Here is a 13,366-nt window from a genome sequence, read left to right on the forward strand (position 1 = left end):
CAGGAAAGAGTATCACCTGAGTGCTGTGGAGTTGGGACAGAGACCCTGATCTGTAAAATCATGTCTGATCCTACATGTAGTTTCTGGGAACAAATGTCTGTTTGGAATATCAGAATTGTAAAACAATCTCAACAAAGATCCTGTCTGTGTTTGAAGGGATATTTATAGGGAAATACAGTCAAAAATATACAGCTGAATTTGAAAACAAGAGCTAATTGATTCAGAAATTTCTGTTCCATATACTGTTAAAGTATATTTAAACTTCAGAAAAAATCCATTACAAGCATCCTTTTCTATTGGCAGAAAATCCAAACTGTCTCCTGCTGATCTACATTTCAGACTTGCAATTCCACAGTGACCTTTTCAATCAGTACACAATAGTATTTCCTTACCACACCAGTACCAAATAAATCCAAAAGTAAGTACTAGATGCAGTATCAGAACTAAAAAGCAATAAAAATCAGGACATGCATTAAGAAACATTTCTATTGGATACTTAAAACATTTGAAGTCAAGAAATGGATAATTCAAAGGTTTCTATATGATTAGAATATTCTCCTTTGGTTTTATATATTATAAAATAAGTTTTACTGATGTAACAGAGCCGAACCAAACCAACTTTTAATCTTCTGCAAATGATGTAAGCGTATCTGATTTCATTAAAAAACCTCCTAGAATGAAATGAAAATGAACTTGCAGGCTGTTCAATTCCTATTAGGTATGTATGTTTGTAAAAACAGCTGGATGGAAAGTTATGGGATATCTTAAAAAATACGATGAATGGCAGAACCATTTGATAGAAAAACAGTGTAGTAAAATATAAAGACAGTCAGAGACATGAAATCTGAAAGGTTTGGAATAGGACAAAGAAGGAGCTAAGCCTGAGGACATCCATAGAATATTCAGTATGAGATCAGCTGGTGTCTCTAAAGAGTTGGAATAACAAGTTCTTGACAGAGAAAGTGTTAAGTTACATGTTATTTAAACACTTCCCATGTCACCAACTTGCTATCTCAACATACCATATGTTATAGAAGGTCACTGATAAGATAACAGCATATCAAGCAGAGTTTCAAAATATGCATTAGGGAGGAGTGTTGTAAAAATACAAAAATACAAGAAGCATCTGAAAATATCCTTTGTCCAGGGGCTACACTTATATGGAATTTACTTATTATGTGCTTCAAACTGCTTGGGACTGGAGCACAGAACAAATCTTCTGGTCCACTCAAGGTTAAAGATGTTACATAACAGCTTTGTGGAATAACACGGCATGGCTGGCATCACTAGGCTGGCTGGAGAATCAACCCAAATCTTCCCCAGCTCCCCCTTCTTCATTGCAGATGCCATTTTGTAATCTAGAAAACTTTGAACTACTTTGCAAAAGAACACAACTATGAACTTTCATAAACGAGACTGTACTGATAAGGAAAGGATATATTTGTTTATAAGAGTTGCATACTCTTACCATAAGGTTGAGATTTTATTTATAATAATGAATTTAAATAAAGACTTTTCATTTGAGAGAGGTGTATACAAACAGCAGAAGTGTGTGGACACTGCAAGAAACTCTTGTTAGAAAACAATCTTCAAAACCCATTCACTTAAGCAAACTTTAATTTCTGAGATCTAAAACCTCAGGCTTCTCAGAAGTACAGCTTAAGGTATTGGTGAGCATGTCACCCATTTAAGCAGTGGGAGAAACAATTCACTGTATGCATGAATTCTAGGTGAATTCAACAACATTTTATTACATTACCCTGCCTCTTTAACAGACGTTGCGGCAAAGGATGAAATACAGTTGTTCATTATGTCAACGAAATACCAATTAGCCATCAGACAATTCAATAAGCTTTGTGCAAATCTAGTGAACAGATGATGTCTTATGTAAGTTTGATGAATTAATGCTTAATTTTCCTCCTGCATACCCCCAAACAGCCAGCATAAAGGTCAATTGCTGGAGCTCTGACTTCTAGGGGGAAGCACTCTTTATTTATTTAGCATTGCAAAGCAAAGTTTCAGCAACAGTGAACAAATGTAATGCAATTTTCTGGGTTCCATTCCCCAATGATTCTATCACTGCCACCCAGCTCTCCTGAGTTGAACTAACATAGCAACTACTTTAAGTCAACTCTTATAATTGCTTCCAATTTGCCTGTTTTGCTTTTGGCAATTAGCAAACTGAAATGTTATCATGAAAGAGTCCATCTCATTTATAAGGCCAGGTTTTCCCTCCACTAAAATATGCAGGCACTCTGTTCTTTATTACCAGCAGGAGATAAATGGCTGGTTTTCGTTGCTGAAGAATATATAATGGTTAAAAAGTCACTTTTTTCCTCCAGCTCTACATAAATCACAGAACTAGTCAATATTTAATAATGCTTGCCTTGGTCTGGAGTCCCTTGATCACCCCTGTCATGTGTAATAGCTCCCTCTCCGATATCTTTGACATAAAAGCCCAGCTTTACTGCAATACTAACATGTAGAGGGTCATTACGGATCGACATTTACCTTAATCTGTGACTGCCAACCATGAACCGATAAATTCCAGCAGATTCCACTGGGAGAAATCAGTAAACTTCTCAGTGGAAAGAACTGAAAGAAAATTCTGCCGAGAACAGAATACATTTTCTACAAGGGCTGCTCTGCAAATGGGTTCTGACTTTTGAAAGTTCTCTAGCTGCACAGCTTTGCAACATTTAATACCGTTTTGATGGTTTGAGAGACGGGATGACAACTGAGGATGACATGACTTAGAAAGCGAGCAGAAATTTTCTCTGCAAAAACAATGCAAGATTAAACACAAGGGGAATATGGCTTTTGCATTATTCACCCTGCTGCCTTGGCGGAAATGGCTCTGCTGTCACAGGTCCAGCCAAAATGTTGCTCCTGTTTTTCAAATTGATCATCACTCCTTCTCCTCATAATCTTACAAGTGCTTCACAGCAGAATACATCAAAGCCTTCGTTGCATAAAAGAGGTACACAGCAGCCTTTGTGAGAGGTCAGCTGAGAATGCCTACCACACTTAAACTCTTCAATGAACGTGTCTTTCCAAACAGCACACAAACAAGTTCATTTATATACTACTTTGCAGAGGATGGCAATTACAATTTGTATGTTCTCTTTACCACTGATACTGAAAACATCAAATCATTCTCATCCTGAGCATTAAAAAAAAAGCAAGATATGAAGCCATCAGTGATTCAATTCTCTATCTGTTACTGCATTTATAATGCTGATTAAATTTGCGTACAGTACATAGAAGGATTAAATGTCATCCAAACATTATTTTCAACCATGATTTTGTATTATAAGGAAAGATTTTTATAGTTGCCTGATGTCAATCACGCTATTTATAAAGCTCTAAAAATTAATGACAACATTGTTAGGTATAATTCATAAACATTATTTGGGTACAATACTGTATTATTTATTACACTTAAGAGTATGCTTAATAGCGCAAACTGACATATTAAATGCTCACATTTTGTGAGCATTTGTTTTTACTCACTGCCCAGGTATTTTACATTTCTATAATAATTAGAGGACACAGCATTTTATTATCAACTGAAGAACACTCAGCCTGTATAATGCATTTGAAAATAATCCATTTACATCCTTCAGTGTCTTATATGGTCTTTTACACAAGGGTATCATCACTGTCTACCCTAACACTTGATTTAGTGACATTTTCACAGAAGATTACATTAATTTGTTTAGATTTTAAATATACTGATTTAAAAAAAAAAAAAAAAAAAAAAAAAGCACAATAGTGCAAACAAGACAGCTGCCTATGATACAATAAGATTTAACAAATAACTTTTTGTAAGGGTTTTGTATTGCATATTTAATCTGCTTGTCATATGGAAATAAAGAATAGGGCTTCTTTTCCTTTCTTCTTTTTAAGTATCTTCTTGCATTGCACTCTCTTTTAGGCAGCTGTCCGCACAGCCACTTATATAAATTTCAAATGCACCCACAGTCAACCATATTATGTACGGCTCTCAAAAACAGCTCTCACTTATGTAAGTAAACCAAGTGAAATTGTGTGAGTATAGCTTCCTTATCTGAGTAAAGGTGGTGAGATAAGACCCATGTGTATATCTAGAGACTAAATGAGCGCAGAGAGCTTATCTTTATTTGCCAATGTATGTGTTTGTACAAATGTAAAGCACCATAAATCGAAGTAGTGGCTCTTAAGAGTAAAATTGGAATTTCTAAAATAATCAATGGAGTGGCAAAAGGCAGGAAAATTTACTGTTAAAGAAAGTTTTGGGAAAATAGAAAAAACAAACAAACAAACAAACAAACAAAAACCCCAAAAACAACAAACAGAACATCAATGCTATCTTTAGACTTAATAAAAAGGAAAATAAATACCTTGATCAGCATAGAATAGACCAGTGAAAAAGACTGTGTAGGTCAATTGTCCATGAGGTTTATCTGGGGCGAGCCATTTTAACTGAGCTTCTTTGGACCCATCCACAGTAACAAATACATCAATTGCTCCCTCAGGTGGAGCTTCCATGGTCCGAGCTTCCACCTGCAAAAGAACCATGAGCTATAGGTTTGTTGCCTTACAAACAAGACAAGGAAATGAGAAATGAAAAACTTCAAGTTATTTTAGGAATGAAAAACAACACAACAAAACTATCCAATACTGCACATGTCGGAATTTTTAAAAACATTTTACTTTCATTTCATCTGTATCTGCTTGAAGCTGCCCAGCAACTGCCGTACTTTACATGAAGACCCCTAAGGACAGGAAACAAATACTAGAAAAGAATGAAAGATCTGTATCTTAAAAACATATATAGAACCTCATGCAGATGCATGAGCTTACTGTTAAGGGAGAAAGCAACAGTACGAAACAATACATTTTTCAGTTTCTAAGTGTTAAAAGACAACTGTAAAGCACAAATATTTAAATGATGAACCAAATTACTGTAAATACTTGATATGCTGTGTTGAATCCGGGTTGCAGTGTGAATTAACTTCTATTTCAGCTAACAAACTTATCTTGTAGCATTAAGGAGACATAGTTATAACAAGAAAAAATAAAACATGATTAAATGCAGTGAGTATGAAAGCTTTAATTCAGAGAGATAAATACTGATTCTAAATCATCAAAATTTAGTAGTGATCACATCTTGTAGTAAGCATTTAATGCTATGGAGCAAAATAATTATTTATGGCAACAAATGTGTTTCTCATACATTGTTGATTTGGCATTTTCCAAGGTATAAGACAGTTTCACACCTTTCTAAGTGCCTCTCAGCTGCGAGTTCATAGAAGTGCTAATAAATGCTATTTTTAATCTGCCACACCTGCTCTATCATCATAACAACAAAGCATAACACACTTTCACTGCCCTTGAAATATTAATATCTTACTTTTTCACACGTAAAATTTGGAAAGCCTATTGCTTCTAAGTTTCTGGCTAAATCTTTGATGTGCATCAAGCCCTCTACTTACAGGCTCCTACAGTCATGAGTCATGCACTCTAAATTAGCACAAGATTATACTTGAAACAGATGAGAAGATGCAGAAAAATCAACAAGATAATGTACACTCTTTAAGATAAACAAACGCTTCACAGATTCACTGGATAAAAGCCAGATTGATTATTTAGACTTTTCAGTCAAAACCATCCTTACGGAAGAATGTGACTGAACTGTAGTTTCTGAGATACAGTAATATCCTGCAAGGCTGTGCCACTTCATGCTGGTACTCTAAACTCTCCACATCAGAAACTTGGAGAAAGAAAATCAACTATTTTTTACTACTGAGAAGGATATTCTTAAAAGAGTACAGTTTGTAGTAATCTTCATCATAACCTGAATGGCTGCAAAAGCACTGTTGTGTCTGTTATATCAACTGCTTCTTTTTTGTGCATGCAGTATTTACAAGACCTGATGCATCTGGAAATCAGCAATATATCACCTGAATTCCTGTCAGAAGATGTACAGTTTCTTCTACTTCTAGATAAGTCACGTTTTTACTTATTTCTTATTTAGTGTGTGTGTGGGCTTTTTTAGGCAGTAAAATAATAATAAAAAATAATAGAATTGATGCAAAAGTAAAACTTTGGGTTCACTAGTAAAAAATTAAAAGGGAGAATTTTTGAATGCATGTGTTGCAGATTTGCATTTCACTTAAAAGCAGAACATTATCACTGACAAAGCATAAAAATGCTAACAGAACACTCATCTGACCCATACAAGAAGCTTATTGAAACAGCAAAATTGGTAACACCCTTGTAACTGATTAAGATCTTCAGAGCCACCTTCAGAAGCACAAGCAGGAGAAATCCAGGATTTAGTAGAGTCACATAGCATCCTTTCAATCGATTAGGGCACATTAAACACAAGATCAGGAACAAAAATAGCTGGAAGGATATCATCTTATGGCTGGAAGATGCTTCCCATACTATTTAGAGTAATGAAAGAGGTGAAACTTTTGGATATTTTTTGTTTAAGTGTTGGGTTTATACTGTAATTGATAGAAAAATCTTTCAAAAAGTCAAAGTGCTTACACTTTCTGGCAGCACTTAGGTGTGCCTAAATAAAGATGTTGTACTTCGATTCCTGTGATTAGAGATGGATCACTGGCTTTGGAAAACAGTTTGTGTGCCGATCACGGGATGCAGATGGGTATCCGCTACAGCGACCCCTGCTGGGAGTTGTTGCAAGTGTCACGATACCAAGTCGAGTTCAGCGAAGACACGAAAAAAGGCTATTAATCTAAATGTAATAGCCTAACTACTGGTGTTCTGTTCTCTTTTTTAATGCTTATTTGATAGGATAGGAGTAGTAAAAACACATATTTCATCTGTGTGCATAGTTTGGCAATGACCTGTCTTAAACATCACTACTACTGCGAAGGATTAGGGTACCACACATTAAATACCTTGGAACAAGCTTTGCTCTTCAGGTAGGTTTGAAGTCATAAAAAATGTAACAGAAAACCTGGCAAAAAGCCATCCAAGCTTTTAAAAGTAAATATCCTTCAAAGTAATCCAAGTTGTAAAATGCTTAATGGTTATAAAGTCAAGTCATCTTTTGCAGATAGACGATGTTACAAGAATTTGAAAGAAAACATTCTTAGGAAGAATATTAAAAATGTGAATAACAAATTATAACAAAGATAAAAGGTACAGCAGTACTGGATATATCAGCTCAGCCTTCTACAGCATTAAAAAAAAAAAGCCTCAGAAGCTTTGTTTGCATATGTCATATTCAATATTCCTGTCTTCTCAAAACCTGAAGAAATGGGATGTTGTACAAGGCAGTTAAAGTCAGTCTAGTAGAATATTTTGATCACAGATTTGCATTCAAAAGATATTTCAAAATAGCCGTGTTTTCCTTTTCTGACTTCTTCACTTCTTGAATTACCTTCCGTTCTTTCAGTCAGGCAGTTAGCATCTTGCTCATTACTGGAACAGTAACTCTTTCTTTATATTATGTCCTTACAAATCTGACTAATTCACATCTGCCCCTTTAAAACATATCAACTCTATTTCATTTCAATAACATGCGTTTTCAGCCTCAAATTTTGCCTTTCACTGCTGTACCTATGTTCTACTTTGGAATGCTGCCTAACGATGACCTATCAAATCTTCAACAGCTCTTAAAGAGGATTTTTTTCTTTTTTTAAATGTCACATTTTGCCAGATGGGTTAGTACTGACCAGAGTGAATCATCACCATTTACTCTGATATTCACTGCCATCTGACATTTATTACACTCCCAGAATGCAAATTGAGGTACTCACCAATGGACCCAAAGCACAACCTTTCGCAGTACATGCCTGGACTCTGAAGGAATGCAGACTCCAAGGAGCAAGTCCATAAGCATAACAATTTAGCTGTGATGAATTCTGTATTAGAACACCATCCATATACAATCCGTAGCTGGTAATAATACCTATAAAACAATGTGATAGCACTCAATATCCATACAACCACAGAATTTATAAGAAAATCTTTAGTGCTACAGACATGAAGGTAGAGGTACTATTTCACATATTTTATAGTTAAGCAGGTAATTATTTAACATTACTGTGTATATAACAGGAAAAACACACTCTCACATTTTTAATTGTTGAAAACCTCATCAGTGAACTGCATTCTTTGGAAACAATGACAGCCTTCCAAAGATTACACACAAATAAGCCTTAGTAGACAGCGGTCAACATCACCCTGGAATCAGGAAAATACAGGCAAACAGTTTTTTACAGATCACTCAGCATACAGCTATTGAAACAAGAACTCAAAAGATATGCAAAACCATTTCACATCTGAACAGCTGTAAACCTAGAAAATAAAAGTATTTGATGTAATGATTTAAATGATGGACAACTTCGACTAGCACAAGTCAAGTTTTCATTAAGCTACAGAAAACCTTAGCTGGCTACATTTGCAATCTGATTACTTTTGCAATTAAATCAGTATTTGTATCTTTGCATGAGCCTGACAACCATTTTGTAAAAATTTTACTTTTTTTTTTTTTTTTTTTTTAGCTAAAAGCGCTGCATTTAAACCAATTATGGACGAGAATTTCTGAAATCCAACTGAAGGTGAATGAAAAAATAAGTGTTTGTGGTCCAACTTTCTAAAACGCTCTCCCAATGGATAAATACTTCATAAAAGAGCACAGCTTTTTCAGATGGACTTTGAAGTGTTACTCCACAAAATACACAAGGTTTGCTCCAAAAGTAATGCCTTCCGTTTCATGATGTTGGCCTATGATTTTAGAGGCAAATGTTGGCAATACAGCAGAAAAGGCTGAACCTTCCCACCAATATCGCCTACATATTGTTGCCATGTGACTGATGGTAGCAGAGGGCACTCTGGCAAATCGGTGTCTGACACGCAAGAGTATATGGAGCAAAGGTGTGTTGTTGAATTCTTCCATGAGAAAAAAAATGGCATAGATGGTTGCTGAATGTTTATGGAGATCAGACAGTGGATGTGAGCACAGTGAGATGGTGGGTGTTGTTTTGCCACAGTAGTGACAGCAACAGGAAAGACAAGCTACATTCATGACAGCCACACACAGCAGCCACACAACAAAATGAAGAGTGTCTCAATCAGCTCATCCGCATAAATCAGCTAACTGTGGTGACTATGCTGAAAAACAGCACTTTGTAGCTGAGGATTTGCTTTATCAAATAGTGCTGTTGTGCTCTGTGTATCTGTTGTAGTTTCCATGGAAATAAATAGGAGGCACCGCTGCAGAACTGTGTATACAAAGTGATTCACAAATTCCCTAAGTCTTTCCAAATCTATTCCCAAATCTTTCCAAATCTGAAAGGCTAAACTCAAGACAGATACCAGAGACATACATGTGGGAGGAAGTCCTGGTAAACTGCACCAAAGTTGACGGGCTTCCTAAAGCTAATATCCCTTGTGGTTCCATGTCTAGCTCCTTGTAAAGCAAGCACATTAATGGTTGATATTGGGCCCTATGTTAAATAAATAAACTATCAAATATAGATATTTTATATTTATCTCAGAAAGAATTCATTACAAGACCAACGAAGGCATTTCTGATTATAAACACCAGCATTAAGGATGCATTTTAGAGGTGAAAAAATAATGATGTACTTTAACACTTGTACCAGTAGTGCTAATCCTTTAAAGTCAGAGTCAAATCATATAATCACTTCCTTTATATTTGTGGTAACAGCATGAATCATAATGAACTCATTTTATATTAATACAGGTATCATACGTATCTCTATGAAAACTCCACTGTAATTCAGTATGAATTAACTGAACTATTATTTTAGAGTGTTCTTGCAATCACAGTATTATGCAGCATCACCACGAGGAGCAGCCTGAGGGTCAGCACTGTGAGCTCGTTAGCCCTCCCAGTACTGTCAGAGAACAACGATCCTGAATAAGCTGATACATTATGATCTGTTGATTTTGGTTCTGCCTCTGCTTTATATGACTTTCATGGAGAAAATTACAGTAAAAAAAAAAAAAAAAAAATTATACTTCAAAACAAAAGATAGTAATCCAGCTTTGAGATGTGAAGCCATTCTCCAGATCAGGCAGTACTTAATTTTGGCTAGGGATAAATAACCTCTCTATCTGACTTATACATGATTACAAAACATACTGTGAAGACCAGACCAGAGTTTACTTACTTTCCAAGATTTACTAGATACTCCTGAAGTGCTCACAAATCATGAAATAGAAAAGAGCACATGTCAATGACTACAAGGCTTTAGAAGGGGCACATGGAGAACAAGAAATTACACAGTTTCTTCACAATCATTAACTCTAGATAGCCAGATTAAACCTTAGTTTCATTGCAGACAAAATTATTGACCATGGTACAAGTACATTTCACTCTTGAAAAGAAACCCAAGAGTACAGTTAAAGCTTAGATTCTGAAAAAAACAATGTGGTCACCAGGAGTCCCTTACATATGTACCCCTTGTACCTCTTAAGGTACAACTACAGGTCAAATCTTACATACATCAGTTTCATTGACTATGAAAAAAAGTTGCCTTTTGCAAGCACAACAGCAACTACTGTTGGATTAATTCACTGAATAATTTCATAAACCAGTCTTCACCATCTCTGTTACTCCTTCTACAATTCCACATGGCCCTGAATGATAGACTTGATAGATCTATGATCTATACAGAGCTTTTGAAAAGTAACCACCTTAAGAAAAATTTCCTTGGTGAGAAGAGACAAAGAAACTTTTGTATGCAAAAAAACCTCAAAAGAGAAGACCTCAAACTATGTGGCAAGCCTAAATTGGATATGTTCTGAAAAAAACATGGCTTCTTTATTGAGGCCACTTGAATACTGAACAGAGTATCTGATGCCTTTTGTCATCACACAATTCTCTCCAACTCCTGTCCTGAACAAAATGGGATATCTTCTTTATACTACACTACCTAAATATTTGACATGTAAACAACAGAGATGGAGGGGTGTTGTGGGGTGACATATCTCAGGGCTACACTCTCTCAACTGTTTTCTTTTTGGTTTGAAAATAAAGCAAAATGTAATATGTACATTGGCATATCATCTTCCAAATGTCTTTTTTTCCTCAAATCTGATACAAAAATTACATATCTGAGGTAACTTTAAAAGGAGAATTAGGTGTACTTCTCCCTGTTTTCTATGAAAAAATGATTTTTAACAAAATTTAAATTGACATTAAACTCAGAAAAAAAAAAAAAAAAAAAAAAAGGCCAGAAACTCAACGTCCATATTCAGGTAACATTACTCTTTCACATTTACTCTTAGCTCAGTAAATCTCAAAGTCAACCTCTTATTCATCATGCCATTTTTGTGAAGGAGCTAAGTAGACTTTAATCTTGTTTTCCATAAGTGGCCTCAAAGGTGGCATATTAATCCCCCTTAACTTTGTCCATTTAGTAGCAGGCAGGTACACACTATATATACCAAGAGAACATAGTAAAGTCCATGCTGTGCAAATCCCAATTAGACTATACATCTACTCAACATCAGCAAGACCTGATTAGCTTTCTGTGTTCCTGGATATATACAGTAACTTCTGGACTACAGTGTGAGAAGATAGAAGATAAAGAAATGGCCCCTGAGATCTATCAAGGAGGTGTCAATTTATGACGTGCAAATTGTTGCAATTCTAAGGTTTCCATCTGAAATCAAGCCAAAATCAACAAATTCAAAAAAACACAACTTATGCCTAGTATAATGAAACTCACCAACCAAGCCAAGAGTGAGAAACAGTTCCGGTGCTTCTGAGGAAGGAGGCTACATTAGAGCTCCATTAATCTCCAGCCACAACAACATACCTCTAAAATGCTGAGGTAGCAAAATTTAAGGGATGCTTGTTTTTGCTGATCTTTCTCATATTTCAGTTTTTTCAACCACAGTATTTTTCAGCCTCCTACTCAATTTTAAAGTACTGACAGACAGCAACTATGGATGAAGTGGCCATTGGGCAGCCCGAAAGATATGCTGGAAGTGGGGGGAAAAAAGTTATACAGTGGAAACTTTCCTGATCAAGCAGCTAATCAGTGAAAAGTTTAAAATGCAAGCAGGAAAGTGAGGGGGGGAAAAGAAAGAGCATGGTAAAATGTGTTAATAGTTATATGTACTTTCTGAAACTCCAAAAAAGGTGGGTAAGGAAGAGAAAGAAGAAAAATGAGAGAACATTCACATATCCCTCGTTGATCATTGTGTAAGTGAGAGCACACTATGCTGAAACAGTAAGGCCCTAATGCCCTTCTAGCTGCCAAATTCTCACGAGACAGCAGTTCTTCCACACTTAAGAGCTCATAAGTGGAAAAAGCAGCTTTTCTCCACAAGGCAGAGCAACAGAAGCCAAATGCACTTGAATCCCTCCCACCAGTTTTAACTGCAACGAAAACTGTCTAACAGTCACACACGAGGTATCCATACATCACCAAAAAACAATAGTTCCAAGGGAAAAACACTCCATGAGCTTTTAATAATAGGAAGATGTGAAATTAATAGAGTAATTTTAAAGGGTACAGAACAACATAATTTCTTTAATAAAACTTGGTAACTCTCACAACTCCTTTTTTAAAAAACTTTTTAACAATCTGTTCATTACATTTAAAAGGAGAGACAAACTATGTGCAGTATACACTGTGTTAACAAGAAGATATAACATGTAGATTTATAGAGTCATACAATAATTTGCAATGAAAGGGCCCTTAGAGATTGGCTTCCAACATTCCGACATGGTTCGGGACACCTCCCACAAATCCAAAGCACCATCCAACGTTGCCTTGCACACCTCCAGGGACGGTGCATTCACAGCTTCCCCAGGCAACCTGCTCTAATTCCTTCTCACTCTCCTAGAGATTCTTCCTTGTATCTAACCTGTCACGGACCTACCTAGATCCATCTGTGTCCATGACAGGGGGAAGCAGGCCTACAGACCAACTGACCAGGAAAGGGTCACCAAGTCCTCTGGGGTATGTAGCTCTTCTCTTCTGCGAACCAGGTATCCAGAAAGTTGTCAGTCCATGAAACTGGAGAATTAACTCCTTAACTCCCTGTGCTTTACATGATGTTATGATGTGGAATATCGATAACAAAAATCATAAAACCATGACACTAATTTAAGCTGAACACAGTGCTGCAGGTGTCATCTCATGAGAGCAGAGAAGAGGGGCAAAATCACCTCCATCACTCTGTTGAACAAGCTGCTTTTGATGCAGCCCAGGACATAGTTGGCTTTCTGGGCTTTAAGAGCTCAAGTCTAGCTTTCCATCTACCTGCAACCCCAAGTTCTTCTCCTCAAGGCAGATCTCAATCCACTCATTGCCCAGCCTGTTTTTGTGCTTGGGATTGCCCAACCCAGATGAAAGGACCTTGC

At 36.3% G+C, this 13,366-nt stretch overlaps 1 protein-coding gene across 1 annotated transcript in view; it reads right to left on the reverse strand.

Annotated features, from left to right (window-relative positions):
- USH2A (usherin) overlaps positions 1 to 13,366 on the reverse strand; it is a 352,517-nt gene that overhangs the window by 163,793 nt on the left and 175,358 nt on the right. Inside the window, exons 35-36 of the mRNA XM_072333648.1 lie at positions 7,776 to 7,927; positions 4,383 to 4,545 (exon numbers count right to left, since the gene is read on the reverse strand). Of these exons, the coding sequence (XP_072189749.1) occupies positions 4,383 to 4,545; positions 7,776 to 7,927 (315 nt within the window). The remainder of the gene's footprint in view (positions 1 to 4,382; positions 4,546 to 7,775; positions 7,928 to 13,366) is intronic.

The sequence above is a fragment of the Excalfactoria chinensis genome, chromosome 3, assembly GCF_039878825.1.
Source record: "Excalfactoria chinensis isolate bCotChi1 chromosome 3, bCotChi1.hap2, whole genome shotgun sequence".
NCBI lineage: Eukaryota > Metazoa > Chordata > Aves > Galliformes > Phasianidae > Excalfactoria > Excalfactoria chinensis.